At 42.8% G+C, this 18,898-nt stretch overlaps 2 protein-coding genes across 3 annotated transcripts; one reads left to right on the top strand and one right to left on the bottom strand.

The window, feature by feature from the left end:
• Window positions 1-438: 438 nt before the first annotated feature.
• On the bottom strand, window positions 439-1,816 carry LOC117897901 (V-type proton ATPase 21 kDa proteolipid subunit). Of its 2 annotated transcripts, none has more exons than XM_034806979.1 (3): window positions 1,683-1,816; window positions 944-1,625; window positions 439-877 (listed from the first exon to the last, which is right to left on the bottom strand). In XM_034806979.1, exon 2 carries the CDS (start codon window positions 1,601-1,603, stop codon window positions 965-967), a length of 639 nt encoding a protein of 212 aa, XP_034662870.1. In that variant the 5' UTR covers window positions 1,604-1,625; window positions 1,683-1,816; the 3' UTR covers window positions 439-877; window positions 944-964. The 2 variants fall into 2 exon arrangements, with proteins under 2 accessions (XP_034662870.1, XP_034662871.1); XM_034806980.1 differs by having other exon boundaries at window positions 944-1,621; window positions 1,683-1,789.
• A 10,847-nt stretch (window positions 1,817-12,663) lies between these two features.
• On the top strand, window positions 12,664-14,434 carry LOC117898857 (luciferin 4-monooxygenase-like). Its single transcript, XM_034808534.1, has 3 exons — window positions 12,664-12,812; window positions 12,866-13,389; window positions 13,453-14,434. Exons 1-3 carry the CDS (start codon window positions 12,669-12,671, stop codon window positions 14,432-14,434), a joined length of 1,650 nt encoding a protein of 549 aa, XP_034664425.1. The 5' UTR covers window positions 12,664-12,668.
• The last annotated feature ends 4,464 nt before the right edge of the window (window positions 14,435-18,898 follow it).

Below are 18,898 nucleotides of genomic sequence, written 5' to 3'. Positions count from 1 at the left end.
TATAACAATGGAGCGGCAATTTAAATAAAAAATATCCCCAAAATAAAATAATCGCAATCTCTTTTCATGTTATTGACTTTGCACATTTAAGATAACGCAGACATAGCATCTTAGCTGCTTTAATTACAACAGTTTAAGCAGGTGTACCGATGCAGCGTACAGCTGCATAAGGAGAGTGACCTTAGGTAATCCCAATTGGATACTTTTACATACATATGTATGTATGTACTTAGATACAGCTGATACATGTATGGATGTATGTATGCACATAACAACTTTGCGCGTGCTTCTGATAAGACCTCGAAGTCAGTCAGATTCATTCACGATTGATAAACAAAACGTATAGATTTTATTACTTGTTTAATATGGAATACTTTCTATGTATGTATAATAATAATGCGACTGTTGTGTATCTTCATCAAGTATACAATTTCATCGTTTTTTTGTAGTAGTTAATATAATACATTCTCAATTAGAAACACAATTGCCAGGAAGGAAACGAAAACATAACAAACTCGGCTTATAATCATAAATACACACACACACACACACACGTACGCGCTCACACATACACATAGAAATGTCTTTCGTTTAAATAATTATATAAACAAAACGAAATCGTTGTCATTTTTACACCATGCACACTCAGCAATCAATTGAAAATTGGATGCTGATAAATTGCGCGAGTGGGCGTGGCGGTAAAAATAAACAAAACTACAGACAAAAAACTATCAACTTAATAAGTAACTAAAGTCCCAGTTTAAAGCGTGTCTCGGCAGATTTAGCAAACTGTGTAAACTGCAAGCTTATTGTTGTAATTTCCAAATCCTCACTGATGTTTGGGGTTAGGGGAATGACTTGATGGCTGATTATTGTTCTGCAAATGGGGATAGAAACTGCATTAGGCTGCTGCTCCCATCCATTCGGCTGTTGTCCAACTTACTCTGACGACTGGCAGACTGGCCTACTCCTTGTCACCCATCTTCGACTTGGATGTCATGTAGATGCCAACAATAAGGCCGAAAAGACCAATGGCCGAGCCGAAAATCTCCACAATCAGAATCTTGACAAAGAGCGCCGCATTGGCGGCATCCGAGAGAGCAGCACCGGAGCCAACAATACCCACGGCAATGCCGCAGAACAAGTTGACCAGGCCGACGGCGAGACCAGCACCGAAGATCAAGTAGCCGGAGAACCAGTTGGTGTTCATGATGGCCTGATTGTTGAGGGCCGTTTCCATTTGGAACTGCTCCAGCTGGCCGGAGAGCACAATTGCGGTGATGAGGCCGTAGATGGCCACCGCTTCGCAGAAGATGACGGAAATCAAATTCTTGGTCTTGATGCGTGGCGCCTTGACACCGCCGCCAACAATGCTGGTGCCCGTCGTATGGATGCCAAGGGCGGCGCCCACCACGGACAGCGAGACGGCCAGTCCAATGCCGAGGCAGGCCCACATGTAGGGATTCGACGAGGCGAGGAACCAGCCAACGCTCACCCGTTCGCCCTTGCCAGTCATAACAAAGTACAGGATGAGGATGGTGGCCGCGGTCGCGAAGAGCCCCAGGAAAGTCGATGTCACCACTGTGCGTATTTGGGCCGCCATTTTGCAGGTTTTTCTTGTCTAGCTAATGTGAAAGACGTTCCAGAGTGTTGAATTTTCCATATTTTGCTGGCACACTCACCAAATTGAAGGCGTAATTGTATTTTCTCGGCCGACAGGTGACTGCTTCGTGCGAAAAAAAAGAATCCACAATCACATGACGTACAATTTTCTCTATTCACATGATGTACCAATATATCGATATGCACGGTATCGGTATTTTTGTGCGATAAGCATAGACAGCACTTGAATATGGAATATATATGAATTGTGTACGTATGAATTCTAATCAAATCCTATTTATCTTATAATGGTTTATTTAATGACTCTTTTTACTGTTTTTAGCCCAATTAAACGAATACCAAGAATATATAAAGTGCATTTTTCGTTTACCCACCACTATACATTTAATCGATTGGTCACGGCACTCGATAGCGTACGGCCGTGACTTTTCCGACGTAAATCAGATTCCTTCATTATGATGTTCGGTTTAATATTTCAGGCTCGTTGGGATCTTTAGCAGCCAAAATATAATTTTTCCTGAACGAAGAATCAATTTTCTACAAAATTGATAAATGTTAGCCAATGGAGTGTTTAAAAAGTACGGTAAAAACTAAAAAAGGTCAACAAAACTACAGCTGAAAAGTTGCCTAATATTTATGAAGTTTGGATGAAGTATCGAGTAAATAATGGAACGATAGCTTGCAAAAGTGACTTGTTCAGCGGGTGTGGCAACTCCACGACTAACTTTCGAGGAAATCCCGCGGGAAATTCAAACATAATTTTATAGCTCAATGCATATTTTGCTATGGGTTAAGGGATTTCTTTTACTATATACTAGTAAAGTTTAACTGCTTTCTTATTTAGCCTCATTAAATATATGCACCATATAAATGCCATATCTCATGTTTCACTTTCATTTGCATATCTGCTGCCTGCTGCTTTTTGCGGTTCAGTGACTGCCCCGCTCAAGGAATTACATCAAGACTTGGCGACCTCTGACAGTGCGTACGTTAAAAAATACGCCTGCAGGTAGCGACATTTCCAGCTCATTGAATTGGTCAGGTCAGGTCAAGCCTGCCATGCCCGTTCCAGCCTCCGCCATTACACGCGAGTGGGTGGTGCTGCCACGTGACGGCTGCGTAATCTAAAGCCACATCATCATTAAATATTTACACTACATTATAATTTCTGTTCTCTTCTTGGGCGGCGCGTGCCACGAAGAAGGAGTCGGCGCGACACAACCGCAACATTCAATTAAACGTAATGTGTTGTTTGTTGCCCCGCACTCCCCCCGCGCCAACACACCTTGATAATAAATGTAAACTTTGTCAGTTGAAAAATTCACGACGCGCATAAAGAACGAAATAAAATAAGATGCCCCAATATAGAAAATATATGCCCGAAAATATAGAATTGTTGGGGCTTGAAGGAGGACTGTTTTGCGGGGGTTTGGGGCTCGGGTTCGGGTCAGTGCTCAAGTCAAATATCACAAGAGAAATCCATTAACTTTTGTCGCTCTTATTTTTGGGCATGCCTGGTACTTCCAGGGTACCTCAGGGGTATGTGCGCAGCGAAGGTAAAAGTTTGCTAGAAGAGAAACAACCAAAAACTATTAAAAATTTAAATAAATTAAATAAACAAATAATAATAAATAAAAACAAAAAAATTCAATAGATGGAGGAGGTACCTTTACGAGGTACCTTCACGTCGCAATGCTGCCTCTGCCTTGCACCTTTCTTTTCTGTTTCTTTGTTTTGTCTTCTCCTTGAGTAACTTTCGTGTGCGCTTTATCTTTAGGGTCGGCGCTGCTAGAAGATAGATAGAGAGAGAGCGGAAGAGAGTGAGTGAAAGAGAGAACAAAATTTCCAACCTGTGTTAAAGTAATTTGCCAAGTTTAAGGCCGAATGCCGCCTGCACTCTTTATTGCCGCTTGACTGCGGCTTGAGCCGACAGCAAAAGCAACAAAAAGAAACGAGAAATAAAGCAACAAAAAGTGGAGAAAAAAATAAGCGAAAAAGGAGCAAAAACCAGCAGCAACAATGAGGCATGCGGCATATGCATAGGCGCACCTTTTGTTAACTTGCCACCACTTGGGGCAACAAACAACTGCTGCAGCGGTGGCAGCAGCAGCGGCAGCGGCAACTCTTTAGTAACTGAGTTTAGTTTTCTATGGACCGGAAGTTGGCCGGGCGCATATAAAAGACTTTCCGCTGCTTTCCGGTGAAATGTTGCATTTGAAGAATGCCCCAGACATGAGTACACACACACACACACACACACACACACACACACAACATAGCAGCAGGGCAAAGGCAACAACTGAAGCAGAAGCAATTGACTGTTGGAAGAGCCTCTGCCTGAAGAGCAGCCAGAACGTCATTCAAAGACAAAGAGAGAAGTGCATTGAGAGCTAATTTGAAGAGAGAACCATTCAAGAAATCAAATCTCGGCGGGGTATATGTAGAATTTCTGCAAAGTTCGAGTTAAAACACTACCAAAACTCTGTCTCTTGGGAGGTCTAGCAGCACTCCAACACTCCATGGCAGTGTCTTTGCCGCTCATCTATCCGGACTATCCGCCAGCGAGCAAACATTTTGCCAGCCACTGGTCAAGCACAAAATCCAATCCCGAGCTCTGATTCGAGGAGCCAGACATGGGCACTGCCTGGCCTGAGCTGTGGGCCTTCAGTGTGAGTGGAACACAAAAGGTTGTTGAGAATTGATTTCCTGTTTAGACATTTAGGCCGATTTGGTAACCATTGGGCAAAGTTCAAAGGGAGGCCGGCAAAGGACACGATGGACAGCACGGCCAGGTGTACAGTGGGGCCCGGCTGCAGCAGATCAAACGACCAACTTGGACTTTGTATCCGAGGGCTTAGGGATAAGGATGCCCCAACACGGCTGAGGTTAAGTGCGTCCACAGCTCGGCCGCTGTACGTGCCCCCTGCCTCATGCCCCCTTGCAGTGCCACTGCCCCGACATAATCTTATTTATTTGTTTGGATTTTGAGGTAAGCTGAAACCTGAAAACGTTTTCCTACATATTTTTCTGTGGCCGTTTTTTATTTTAATTCAATTTATTTTATTTCGTTTTGGCCTTTAACTGCTTGTGTGAACATTTTCAATTGGTTTTATTCACCCTAAGTGGCCATCTGGCATTCATTTAATGTAATGCAATGTGGAGCTCCATACGATTCGTAAGTTATGCAAATGAAATGGCATTTCAATACAATTTAACAGCCTGACTGATTTTTGTTGCTTGCCAAGTTGTTTTTTGTTCTTGTTTTTGTTTTTGTTTTTGTTTTTGTTTTTGCTGTTTTTCGCACGTGGCAAGTGCGGTGAGCTAATGAAATGCAGTTCATTCTCGTACAACACCGCATCGGATGTGCTGGCATTTATCGATGGCCTCACTGACCGCCTGCCTGCCTGACAGAGGGATATTCAATAAAGTGGATCGAATCGAATCAAACATATGCTCGAAATGTGAGCACCCCCCTCCCACTCCCTTATACCGCACTGGCGGAGGATAATTGCGTAAACAATGAATTAAACAAGTGCAGGCCTGTGGAGTGGCATCAATGGCGAACAAAATTACGCTACTTGAATGCGATTACAATGGAGAAAGGTGATGGCTTTGAGATGATTCTCCTCTTAAAATTTGAAAGGAAAATCTTAAAAATTATTCAACAAATTATTTATATAATTTTTGTGTTCAATTAAAGTTTAAACATTAATATAAAGGCTCTTTCTTTTGCTCTAAGGTTTGAATTTAACCCAAAATGATTTTGGTCCTCTCATTTCTAATAGATTTTAATTTTACATTAATTATTTCTGAGATGCTAGTGTAAAATTCAACATTTAAAATGAAGAACTAATGGGAAACTAATCTCCATCTAACACAAATGTATTTATAAACTCATTTTAGTCCAGAATCAATTTAAATCACAATTTAGACAACAGTTTTTATGTGAATTATCAAGAGCTAAAGTCAATAAATGCGCTGAATAATTGATGGAAACTCTATCAAAATAAATAATGTTAATACTATTTTATTTTAGTATTTATTTAAGTGCAGACAGCACTAAATATTTTATTGTATAACCAAATTTATTCAATGTCAAAACTTTCTCTACACAATTTCCATGCTTGTTATTTACCTTTCCTCTCAAGATTTGTAGCCCGCATTGAATACACTTTGATAACAAAACTTATTTTCTGCACAAAGTACCTTTATATATTGTATTTACTTTCATGTACACAATCTCCTGTTAATTTGGCCTACTCCTTGGCCTATCAAGCCACTCATAATTCTTGAGGCAGCAAAACCAACTTGGCAGCTTGCAATAAAACACTGTCAGAAATATTATGTAGATTTCAGTGCGCCCATCTGGGTCTCGGCTCTTCATTTATTTCATTAACTACAAAGGCGAACAACAGCGAGAGACAGACAGAGACAGGGAGAGAGAGAGAGAGAGAGACTGAGAGGTAGGCTAAAATCCGCCACAGGCAACAACTTGGCCAAAAGAGACAAATTGTTTCAATTCACAAAAGGACAAACAAAAAAAGGAGTAGGCCAGGAGCAACAACAACACAGACAAGAAAAGCCTCTGCAATAATGCCCTAGACCAAAGATAAGAGCGGGGCGAAGAGAGTCGAGCCGCGCCGAGTCGAGCCTCGCTCAGAGTTAGATAGCCGGTGCGGCGGGGGCGTGGTGCGGGGTGCGGGGGACATGTTCTTTATAACCCTTTTCTGACTCTGGGCCTGAGCTTGCTTTTCAGTCATTTTTTTGTTTTATATTAATTTCCCTTCTCGTTGTTTTTTAGCCCCTTGTTGTGTTGTTTTCTTTGTGTCATTAGCCGCCGTGTCCGTGGCTGTGTCCGTGTCCATCTGCGTAACCCAGTCCAATCCAGTCCGTACCACTGCCCCGTGTCGTCCCTTTTTATCTGTTGTACATGACATTTTGGCCTTTCTCATAAGTCCCGGACAGGACAGGCCAGGCCAGAAGAAAGGCGGACAAAAGGTAGTGGTCCAAAGAATGATGACGGCAATTTGCGGCTGATCCTTGCCTGTTCTCTCACATTCACTCTAATTTTTGCTCTCTCTCTGCCATGGCACCTCTTTTATGACTATTCCACATAATTATCTTAATTTCAGCTAAAAGCAGGCACCAAAATTCTCTTGGATTTTTTTTTTTTTTTTGAAGCAGCCGAATTGCTGTTTGGCAATGCGCTTTTGGACACGCGCTGCTTTCTGTGCGACAATTGCATAGTGGTGCAAAGGTGAATAAAATTGAAGAAAATGTCCACGGTAATAACTGATCGATTATTTTATAAAAGTATCTAGCAAAATACTTACTTTTTATCTTCGCACGTGCAAAGTGTGTTTAAGAGAATAACAGAGTCTGTAGACTTAACAGCGTAACAGTGTCTGAAGAACAGAGGCCGGCAGCGGCGTATTCTTGTTGTGTGCATAGAAAAAGATATCGAGCAGCAGGCAGTCGGCAGCAGGTATCGGGCAGCGCAGTCGGCACACGCGCAGCGTAAAAGCTTCGGCTTACGGTGTAGAAGAGAGAAGGAGAGTGACAAACAGGTGGCGGCCGTTGATTCTAACAAAAAGAGAGCAGCGAACCAAGCATCAGCGATCGAGGCCAAGCATTCGGTGCGCTCTCAAGCCGCGTGCATTGTGAAGAGCGCCGTGATTGAAGATAACGGTAAAGCAAGTGCATGTGTAAATGCAAAATGTGCGCTGCCGTTTCTTATACACATTTCAAGCATTATTCGCCTCACTGTACCTGCTGCCAGTGCTGGCTGTAGTGAAACTGCCAGGGTCCGTATGCAAATTTCCAGCGAGTGATAAAAATTGACTCCTGCTCCGAAATGGAAATGCAGTTGGGCCAAAGCAAATATTTCAGCGTAAGTAAACTACATTAGCAACAGAAGCATACACTCAGAGGGCGATATACTCGTAAAGAGAGGAAGAGGGAGAGGAAGATGCGATGGCAGGGAGAGCAGCGTTGCTAGTTGGCCCTTGGTGTATTTGCCCATGCGTCAGGTACAGTTCACCTCAGCTCAGAGCTCTGCACTGCACAGTGCGTCTAGAGTACCGTTCCATGAAAAGCTCTGCCTCTTTCTTACTTACCTTTGATGCCCCAGTCCCAAACTCTACGCTCTGAGTCTGAGTTCCGCATCCTGTACATATCTGTGCGGTTGACAGCTCGGCAGCTACCGCTTGACTTGTTTTCAAGAGAGGGAGAGAGAGAGAGCGAGAGAGAGGAAGAGATTGCCTGAACGAGGACGTGGACCAACCGAAAATATATAAAATAGTTTTGCCACGGGGATAAATTGCAAATGATGGCAAATGTAATGAAATGTTTGTGCATACGCGATGATCTCCAAATATTCAACACTGAAAGGAAGAAAGAAATGTTTAAAATATCTTTAAAATATCAATTCAGTTATTTCTATTATTTTGGTATTTTAAATATTTATTTCCAAACCCATTTTAAGCCTGTGGACTCTGTTTTCTCTGCACTTGATAATTAAATGATGAATATTCGTAGTGGCTTTGCGCACTAATCCTAATATATTAGATGCAAATGTAGATTTATAACCAAAATATTGACTTAGGCCAGAAAGCCAAAGATAGAGCCACACAGAAGGAGACACGATGTCAAACAAATGCGATTAAAACTAAACTCGAAGACAAACAAAGAAAAGTTTTAAAGGCGTCTGGGACCAGTCGAGCATCAAATTAATAATAAAAGCGGTGAAGAGTCTGTTGGGAAGTAGCTGGATATCATACACAATCCTTTATGTACAATGAGCTGTGGCTCTGTGGCCAATTAATCGAAACTGTTTGTTGCATAAATCAAGGCAAAGTCGGCATGAATACCGCTGGCGCCACCAAAAAGTATGCAAAGCTATTTGCCAGCCAGGAATGCGGCATGGGCCTCAAGTTATTCAAACTATGCCACATGAAGCAGGCAGCATTCTACCTCCTTCTGTGTGGCCAGGCAAGTGACGTGGCGTGGCATGGCGTGGAGTGGCATGGCGTGGAGTGTGTGTGTTCGCTTTTGGGTAATCAGGCAGCAAGTAGGTCAACGGCAATCAAAGACAGAGATCCAAGCCCGAAATGGAAATCAAATTGTATTGTACGAGGAGCATACGAGGTATTTTGTTGGTGGGGGCCGGAGAGGATAAATATCTGCCCGTCTTCCAAGCCACTGACCAATACAAGAAATCGTTGAAATTGTGTAATACTTTTGTACAATTTAACGATTCGTGGAGATACTCGTAAATGCATACTTAAAAGCTTAAAGGACTTTTAAAAACATAAATCAATGCCATCAATGCCGCTGCTAACAGTCTGCTAACAGTTTGCCTGCTAGCGATCCCCTGCTAACAGTATGTTATCGCCTCCGCTTACAGCTCACTGTAAGAGCTCTCCAACAGCGGGCTCGAGCCTCCTTCAAACAAAGTTTCACACGTGTCCAACACCTTTTCATATACAATTTCTAGACCCACTTACAACATTTCTTAATACGTTACATACACCATAAAATATTCCACTCGAAAAATTGTCTGTATCCCAATAATTTGAAGCTTTTATGTAGCAGCCAAAAGGCGGCAATTTAAACTTTTGAATCTCTCCACTTTGTTCAAAATTTACCTTGCCAGCCAAGTTTCTTTTTTACCCATCATTTTGGGGGCACTTTATGGGCGCAACACATTTTTAGAAATATCTCCCCTTGGAGGATAATGTGCTTATGAAAGTTTTTTCTACATTCCAAATGGATCTTCAATCTGTTTCCTCAAGTAAAGTCTCCCAGTGTCTGGCTTTGCCATCAAATTCTATGCCAGGCCTAACCCTAATAACATTTGCTTTTTATAGCATTGTGCTGGGGGAGGGGTGGGTCTAATGCCAATTCAATTTGACTCCTCCTAATTACTATAAAATATCGCAGATATTTAGCATTAATGAGATGGAAGACGTTACGCGTTCCGCGGCGTAAGACGTTCGTTCCAGTACAAGTTTTAATTGAAATTTAAGCACTTAATTTGCCCAAAGGCAGGGGCAAGGAGAGCTGTAAGCCATTGCCGGGAGTGGGTAGCTCATTGATGGTAGCGGGGGTGGTCTTTTGGGTAGCTTACTGCCTAAATGTTGACCCCCACCAATGTAAAGTCCTTTCGTGCAATAATTTACACAGGTTCTCCGCTTTCGCATTCGCTTTATTTATGTGCCGCAGATGTCACGTGTTATTCCTTTTGTTACTTTTGGTCAGCGCGGGTTGGATGGATTGTGGGCGTGTGTTTGTTCCTTTTGAAATGCTAGCCTTGGGAGTGAAATATGGCGCAAGTTCATGAGGAGACGACATCAAAATGATGTTGATGATGACGATGATGCCACACCCCACAACCCCCCTCCGGAACCACGTTGGCGGTGACAACATTGTCGACGTCTATTGCAATCAAGAATTTATGTTTTCAACGCGCAGTTTGTCTTCCCCTACACAACCCAAGCAAAAGGTGTGCGGCGGGGTCTGGTTTTTGGGTTTCGTATTCGGTTTGGGTATTTGGCCTCTGGGGCCTCTGCGTGTCTTTGAGTCTATCTCTCTCTCCAATGCCTTTAGTTTGAGTTTTGTTCGTTTGCTTGGTTAAACGCAATTTAGCTGCATTGCTCAAATTTCCGCTTCGCTATCGTGTTACCCTCTACAGAAATCTCTCAATCCCAGGCCCCCTACTTACAGCTACTTCTCAATGTCTCTCCGTCTCGCTTGTATCCCTTTCTTACACTCTCCCTGCCTCCTATCTTTAGCTGTATCTCCTTGGGTGTTCGTCTGGCAAAAAGTCAGCCATAATATTTGAGTTAAGTTTTGGGGTTCGACGGCGAAAGGGATTGTAGCTTGGAAGATGACTTCGTTGTTGGGTTCATCCACTATTTTCCTCATATTTTGATAAACCAATTTTAGCCCCTTGCCACGAGGGTTCATCATAAATTGTATAGACATGTGGCATAAATAGAAAGCTTTATTTAATAGCCGCAAAATGTGAGCGCAAAACATAAGTTGCATTACGGACAGGGCTAGGAAATTGACATATAAAGGGTTTGGCAAATTATCTGTGAAGGAAATTGCTGCTGACTGAGCTCTGGTATCAAATATTCCTAGCTAATAACATTATTTGTTTAGTTATGTTTATAAAAATGGACCAAAAGTTGTTCGTTGAATCACTTAAAGCATTGCAAAAAGATATATTTCCAAGAAATCAATCAGTTAAACTCATTGTCTGCCTTGCGGTTTAGTTGGAAGCAAATTCAAGAACATTTCTCACCCACTTCAAGTCCATAAACTTTCAACTCGCCTCGGGGCAGCGCCACAGTTTATGTTGCAAGAAAGTAGACAAGCATTTGACTGACATTTTGGGGCATATTTATGGGCCAGTTCAAGGGTCTCAGGCTGCTGTTGCTGCTGCCATGTCAAGTGCAGTGAGTGAAGTTCTTAACTTTCGCCGGCCACACCTCTCGCCTTGGCCAACAAACTGTTGCAGAGGACTCTGCGGACGATAAGAGCCCACTTGTCAGGCGTCTGCCCCATGCAGCATCCTCCAGTAATGGATTATTCGACATTTTTCACATGTCCTGGGCCGGCGGCGGGCACCTCTCAAAGCTCTACACGTGGCAAATATTAATTTCCCACCTGCCCCTCAGTCTCTATCCCCCCCTCTCTGCCGAAGGCTAAGCAAATTCTTTGTAGACTATTTGCGTCGCCTCCAACTACTTGTGCGGGGCAGATAGTCATGTCAGCTGCCTATAAATAACCCCCGAGCTTGACATCAAATAATCATGGCCCCCTGTAAGCTTACACTGGATTTTGCATTGCCACACACCATGCCACGCCACGCCCATTTCTCACGTAAAACATTGCCACAGAGTGAAGGTATTTTGTGGTGGCTGTAAAGTGGGAGCATGGAGTGGTTTTTGAGAACATTTCTTATGCGGTTTATCTTGGAATACTTACAGTAGGTAGTGGTGCGAAACTATGCGGAGGAGAAGGGAAAATTTGGGAATATTTATCTTTGATTTTTGATGGATTTATTATGAATGATTATGGAAAAACTTATGTGTTATAAAAAAATAGATTGTGCAGATGGATGAGCAGAGCGCATTCCATACTTAGAATATACAATCAATAATTTTAAGCAAATACATTTTACAACGAGAAGGGACGTGTGAGACGCTTCTTACGCGTCACAACTTTTGTACCCGGCACTCAGTACTACATCTGCACCTTAGCGGTGTTTTGTCAAATTTTAAATTTTTTCTTCATCTGTCATCTACATCAACAACACTACTCACGCCAACACGCTCCTTTAGCTCGCCCCCCTTCCCTAGACCCACACACTGCAGACTCACGGCAGAGGCAGAGATCGCACACTGCGCGAAGCAGAGTGTGAATGAGAGAATGTGCAAAAAACAAATATAAGCTGCGGGACGGGGTGGGTTTAGCCACTGCAAATAAATTTCTTCATTGTGGCTATAATAATGATCCAATCGGATCCCAATTTGGTGATAGATAGATAGATAGATATGGTCTTTCCCTACGGAATGGCGTTCTTAGTTTTCCTTTATCTTCAAAATTGTAGGTTGGGGAGGTTTTCGCCCTTTACAATACAACAATATATAGTTTACAATTTACTCTATTTACTCTTCGAGTACCGGGTATAAATAGTCAAAGAGCGCGCAAAATTTAACGCGCCAAAAATGCAGTTCCTTGCCTTTGATATTTTATTGGGGTGCAGCGACCCACAAATATAGTCCAAGCAGAGACTGACGACTGATAAGTCTCTTTCCTCTGATGCAACCTTATTTTGAGGCAATAAACATTATAAAGTAAAGCTGTAAACCTTCTTATATGTGTTAGAATGAATTCCACGTTCTGCGCTGCCCTCTGGCTTATCGTTTGTTGTCGCGCTTATCGTTTGAGCGCCCCCCAAAAATGCATGTGGCCGTTTGTATAAAAGGGTAGCAGCTGGCCAAGTGTAGCCAACAGTTGAGGAAACATACAAAACCATGTCGTACATGCCAGAAGTCACCTACGATGACGAGCTGAAGGTGTGGAGTGGCGGCGAAAGATCAAATTGCTTTGCAGCGCATCTCTCCATTGGGGAGATCATCTACAAGGAGCTGGAGAGCAATCCAAAGCTCATAGCTCAAGTAAGCTAATATAATAATTAGATGTGGAACATTTAGATCAACTTCCATTACAGATCTCAGCCACTGAGCACACGCGACTGACCCGTGAGGAGGTGCGTCTCAATGCCATGCGTGTGGCCAGCTACATGCGCGGATTGGGCCTCAAGCAAACGGATATTGTGGGTCTGATGGCCAGGAACACGACGCACCTGGTGGCCGTGGCATATGCCTGTTTGTTCAATGGCATGCCCTTTCACTCCTTAAACATTTCCTACGAACAGGACACCATAGAGCAACTGTTTAGCATCACCAAACCGCGTTTGATCTTCTGCGACGGAGATGAGTACGAGCGTGTGCGGGCAGCCAGCGAGAAACTCCAGCTGCAGGCCACAATCATTACCATGCGGAAGCATCCAGTGGGTGGAGATTCTCTCAGCATTTTGGATGTTCTAACCACACCCATAGAGGCGAACTTTCAGCCGGTGCGACTGCAACAGGGCCCCGATCAGATTGTGGCCATACTCTGCTCCTCGGGCACGACGGGCGTGCCAAAAGCAGTTACCATAACGAATAGTCAACGGTTACTCGTGCCACTGCTGTAAGTCTTTAATGCAGTTTTAATCCTCCCAATTATCTCTCATATATTCAATTTTCTTCACAGACGTTTGAGCTCGAATTCCATGCAATATACACACAGCACTTTGGACTGGATTTCGGGCTTTATAGTCCTCCTCCATGCTGGAGCGTTTAGCACAACAAATGTCATTGCGGACAATGAGTTCGATCCGGCCTTCATGTGTCGCATGATCGAGCAGTACAAGATCAATCTGGTCTTTCAGTGTCCCTCGCACATGGCCATGCTGGCCAATTGTCCGGAATTCGAGCAGGCAGATCTGTCCAGCATTGAGACCTACATCTTCGGTGGCTCCCGCTGCGCGCTGGAGATTCAGCAGCGCATACGCAGCCGCATCAGGGGCAATCTGATCTTCAGCTATTCCATCACGGAGCTCAACAGCACGGGCACCGTCAACCTTTATTTTGATGCCAAACCCAACTCTGTGGGTCGACCCGTGCCGGGCAACAAGCTGAAGATTATCGATGAACAAGGACAGGCACTGGGCCCCAACAAAGTGGGTGAAGTGTGCCTCTACTCCGGTCAGCATTGGTCTGGCTACTACGGCAATCCCGAGGAGACGCGTCTGATACGCGACGCCCAAAAGTGGTTTCACACTGGAGATCTGGGCTACGTCGATCAGGATGGGTTTCTGTTCATAGAGGATCGCAAGAAGGACATGATCAAGTACCACAACATCATGTACTATCCCAATGAGATTGAGAGTGTCATCTCACAGATGCCCGATGTCGCCGAGGTCTGTGTTTTTGGCATCTGGGATGCGGTTAATGGCGATGAGGCAGCAGCTGCTGTGGTGAAGCGGCATGGCAGCAAATTGGAGGCACAGGATGTCTTGGACTTTGTTAATTCACACATTTCCGCCAAGTATAAGCAGTTGAATGCTGGCGTCATCATTGTGGATGACCTGAAGCGCAGCGGCAATGGCAAAACAAATCGACGCGCCAACAAGGATCACTTTATGAATGTTCAGAGTATGAAAAGTGTAAATTTAATTAGTTTTAACAACTGAATTTTCAAGTATTTAAATATATTTTCTATCGATGCCACTTGCCCGACTTATCAGCGTTGATCTAGGGGGTTCTAGGGTAGACCCAATTCGACAGCTACGACACGGATATGTACAATCCCCTAAGCAGCATTTTTGGCTGCGCCCTCTGGCAACTTTCTACTTGGCTTACTTTGTTTATGTTTCGGCTAACCGAAAACAAAAAGAAAATTTTGCGATTTCCATGCACGTTTTGCATGGTAAAAGGGAAAGAGAACAGCGGTAAGCAAAAAAGCAAGAAAAAGGTGCACGAAGAAGGAGAAAAGAAACGAAAACCGTAGCATTAGATACCCTAAGCTACCAACTAAGATATCTTAACTTATATTGCAGATTGATTGCACATAGAAAGGCAATTGTGAATCAGATTTTAATGGCTCTCAATTCTCATTTGATTTTAAAATTATTGAGCATTTTTTTAGATGTGGAGAAACTTTGCAACGATCGGGATAAATATGTAGAGAGAATACTAGTGTCAAAGTGGAGGTATTTATATTTATTTGATATACATTTATTTAATATTTATGCCAGCAGAAGTTATTTATATTTATTTTATATTTATCCCTACTATATTAATATTATTTTTCCATATCCCAACAAATCTTCTTAGCATCTGCAAAACTCTCTCAAAGAAGGGTATAACAATAGCACCGTACACAAAAAAAATACTTCCTCGAGGATGAGAGGCGAAGGCAACTGAAAATAAAACATCAATTTTTATGCGACAATTTATTGCGTTTTTGCCTCTGCTCTTCCTTTCGGAGTCCTCGTCCTCTGCTTGGAGTGTGTTGGGCACGTGTTCTTTGTGTTTCATTTTTTTTTTGCTTTTTGGGCATACCTTTGGGCGTCTGATTACATAACAGAAAATGTCAATGTTTGTCAGCCGGCAGCTATTAGATTAGACAAGGCGGTTACCACGAACCTGTGCCGTGTCCCCTGTCCCGTGTCCATGGTCGTGTCCGGGTCCCTGTTTCTGTTTGTCTTCCTTTCGTTCTATACCCATTTCTGTGCCTATTCTCATTCTCCGCAGCTCCTCCTGCTCCTTGGAGATTGCTAGATGGCAGCGTTGACTGTGTGCGAATTGTCTGCTAATCTTTACAAATTTGAGGTGCGCATTTGTTTACGAGCTCCACGAGGGATAAGGCTGCAGACGGAGCAGCGATGACTTCTGGCTAAGCTTAGACAGGCTTTGGCTTCCATGCTCATTGCTTCGAGTAGAAGAGCAAACGAAAAGAGCTCGAGGCAGCTCGTGGCAAACTAATGAACCAGCCGAAGGGAGTCAAGAAAGAAAACTACTCGGGAATGGAATGCGCAAGGAGCATACTTTTTGTTTACTTAAAGTTCGTGGTGTTTCTTCAATAAGGATTTTTTTGGTGCTCGATACAGCGGAATTAGATGGAAGCTGCACTGCTGCAGAGAGAGAGAGTACAGCGCTGTTAACAGTCTGTTATCGCTGCTTTTCGTACTACGTTAACAGCCTGCTTCCGCTCCCAGTAACAGCGCCATGTTAACGCTCTCACGATACACACAGCTCTCCAGCGGACTTAGCTCTCGCAGTAGCTACATAAAATAGGTGGAAAAAATCGAATATATAAAATAAAATAATAATAACAGAAACACTCTACATAAATCACACCACTCAATGTTAGATTTTTTCTTTCTACTTTTATATCGTTTCAACTTTAACCTCATCAATGGAAATCCCATTTTAGATGTGCAAATTCTGCATTGCTGCATTTAAGACCCAGGCCAAAATCAGTTGAATGGTTTTAGTGCGGCATTCAACCTTTTGCTCTACCAAATAACAGCCCTTTTCAACCCCCCATTCAGCTCAATTAAACACCGGTCGAGGCTATCTTCAAATGCGATTCGTATCGCCGCATCACCATCGTTTTTGGTAATCCGTGACGCATTCGAGCTACACTCCATTTCCCGGGCACAGGGAATCACAGGGAGCTGCGTCCAGTCAGGCGCATTCACACACCACCCGCCAGACCCAGTGCCATTTACATTACCATTTCGAATCGAAAACAAAGCCATGGGCGAATGGTGCCGAGTGCGGGCCCCCAACGACTTGTCTCGGCAATCAGCCTGAGCTAAGCATTCAGGACCCGGCCATGCACACCAGTCTTAGAGCCATCAGATATGCAATTAATTTGGCCATCAACACACCACAAGGCTCTCAGCCGAAGTCTCAGTCACCGCCAGTGCCAGCGTCAGCGCCTTCGCACTCAGCCATGAAATTTAATAATGGCTTTAATTTCATTTTGATAATATGGAGCCGTGGGGATCTTTGAACTCCAGAGAGCAAACTATGCAGGCTGCCTGCCCTCTGCTCAGCCATTTTATGGCTGGTTAAGCCTTTTGAAATATTTTCCACTCATTATTTAACACGAAATTCCGCAATCGCACGCAAAATACCAGAGACGACGCCACGGCATAAAGAACCCTTGCTATTTTTTTTGTTGTGCCTGGAGAGGGTATTTAAATTTTGAGGGAAATAAATTAAGAGAGGACCACATAGAGGATTTACAAAGTCACAAAAATATCAAAATAAAAATTTGAAATTTAAAACGAATCAACATGAAGCTGCCAGTGCTCCTGCAAGGGTATATTTACATTCGGTGCTGCAGCCAGCCATCTCTTCTGGCATGTCCCCCGTGTGCTGTGTGTGTATGCATTATTAATTTTCTTTGATAACCAAATTTCTGGCCGCTCTGCATGCGGGCGGATAAAAGTGATTGCAACTTCCTGGCCAAAAACGGGAGTAAAAATTCCGAGCTGCAAGTGCCAATAAATTAAGCTTTATGCGTGGCTAATAGAAAAATTTTTCCACCTGCCACAGGCACGTGTCGTTTGCATGTGAGCCTGGGTGTGTGTGAGTGTGTGGTGCTGCTGCTGCCCCACATATGCAAATTGTTGTGGCACACACTCAGGCACACATAAATTACATGCTTAAGCAACAAAGGGAGAAAACTTGCATACAAAAAGAGTACGCACAGACATACATACATATGTATGTACATGTACATATTTATATGTAAAAAATAAACTATTTTTGCAACGATTTGCATTGCATGAAAGGAACGCATATACAGAGGCGGCAGGAAGTGCTTGGCATGGGGGAGGGTGACTCCGGCATGTGGCTATATGGGATATTGAAATAAAAATGGAGAAGGAAAAATGCAAAAGATGGAAATGTAAACTTTGTGTGTCTGTGGTCTGGTTACACCAGAACTTAGCATAAACTTGAAGATTTCACCGATGACACGGCGGATGCGTAATGCAAATGCCATAAAGGTTGCCCACATCCTAGCCAACCTAAGGGTAGCTCCAGCCATTTTTCCATGGCTTGCCCTAAACTATGCAACGCTGCTTGCCAGCTGCATTGGTAATGGGAAGGACCAGGAAGAGACATCATTGGCTGGACAGTAAAATTATATGGGAAAGCTTTTATGTGCTTTAAGAAGCCATTACAGTGGGTGGTAGCGCACTCCTTTAAGTCGATGTACCACCATGATTGATGTGCAAAGAATAACTGCATTTAGTGATCCGTTTTTTAGTGATGTTTCTTTATTAAATTTCAAAGATATTTTGTTCTAGGTTTCGGACTTATGCGTCATTTATTGGTTGATCTTTAACTACTGTTTCAGGAGCAACAAGTTCCAACAAGTTTAAGTTTCTGTTCTTATGCTTCTTAGACTTTACTTTTCAGCAAACTTTGCATTGACATTTGACCAGTAAATGCTCAAATTAAACCTGCAAAAGTTGTACCCAATTAAGCAAACTTTAATGCTCTAATCTATTGCCATTGCCACTGCACGTTTTTATCAGTTTTCTGTTTTTATGGACTGTTTTTATGCCCACATTAAGTTAATAATATAATTGAACACTTCAGGTGAAATCTGAATTAATTTATTTATCGTAATTGATATTTTAGTTATTATTTCTAAGTATTTAAACAACTGTTTAGTGTGATTTAGCCTTGCCCGAGGCTCAACTGGCTTATTCTATTTTTTTTCTGAATATTCATTCATTGGTAATTTTAATTCATCATGTTTATTCAATGATTAAAGTACACGGACTTTTTGTTCAAATTAAATCTAGTAGAGCGTATGGAAAAAACAACTTAATTAAAATGAATTGAACCCAATAGAATTATTCAAAATAGTTTCAAAGCAGAGTTTTAATTTCGCTTTACAGCAAAAATGCAGTTGAGAATGATCTTCACTGAATTTGTTTCAACTTTCAATTTTTTCCAAAGCGTTACACAACTTTGTTCCCAAAAGTTCAACTGAAGGAACACCACTTGTGTGCTGGCCAAAACAGCTTTTATTGCAGTTGGCCGTGTTAGATTTACCATGCAGTATGCTTTGTCATGTGTCAAAGTGCATCAGCCGCTCAAGCTCAGACTGCTGTCAGCTGCTGCTC

The sequence above is a fragment of the Drosophila subobscura genome, chromosome O (genome assembly GCF_008121235.1).
Source record: "Drosophila subobscura isolate 14011-0131.10 chromosome O, UCBerk_Dsub_1.0, whole genome shotgun sequence".
NCBI classification, from domain to species: domain Eukaryota; kingdom Metazoa; phylum Arthropoda; class Insecta; order Diptera; family Drosophilidae; genus Drosophila; species Drosophila subobscura.
This window is presented reverse-complemented; position numbering and strand designations above follow the sequence as displayed.

Excerpts from the sequence above, each read along its gene's own strand:
- LOC117897901 (XM_034806979.1), bottom strand. The coding sequence starts at position 1,603 with ATGGCGGCCCAAATACGCACAGTGGTGACATCGACTTTCCTGGGGCTC.
- LOC117898857 (XM_034808534.1), top strand. The coding sequence starts at position 12,669 with ATGTCGTACATGCCAGAAGTCACCTACGATGACGAGCTGAAGGTGTGG. Across the intron at positions 12,813-12,865 it reads ATCCAAAGCTCATAGCTCAA|ATCTCAGCCACTGAGCACAC; the intron begins GTAAGCTAATAT and ends CTTCCATTACAG. Across the intron at positions 13,390-13,452 it reads CGGTTACTCGTGCCACTGCT|ACGTTTGAGCTCGAATTCCA; the intron begins GTAAGTCTTTAA and ends TTTTCTTCACAG.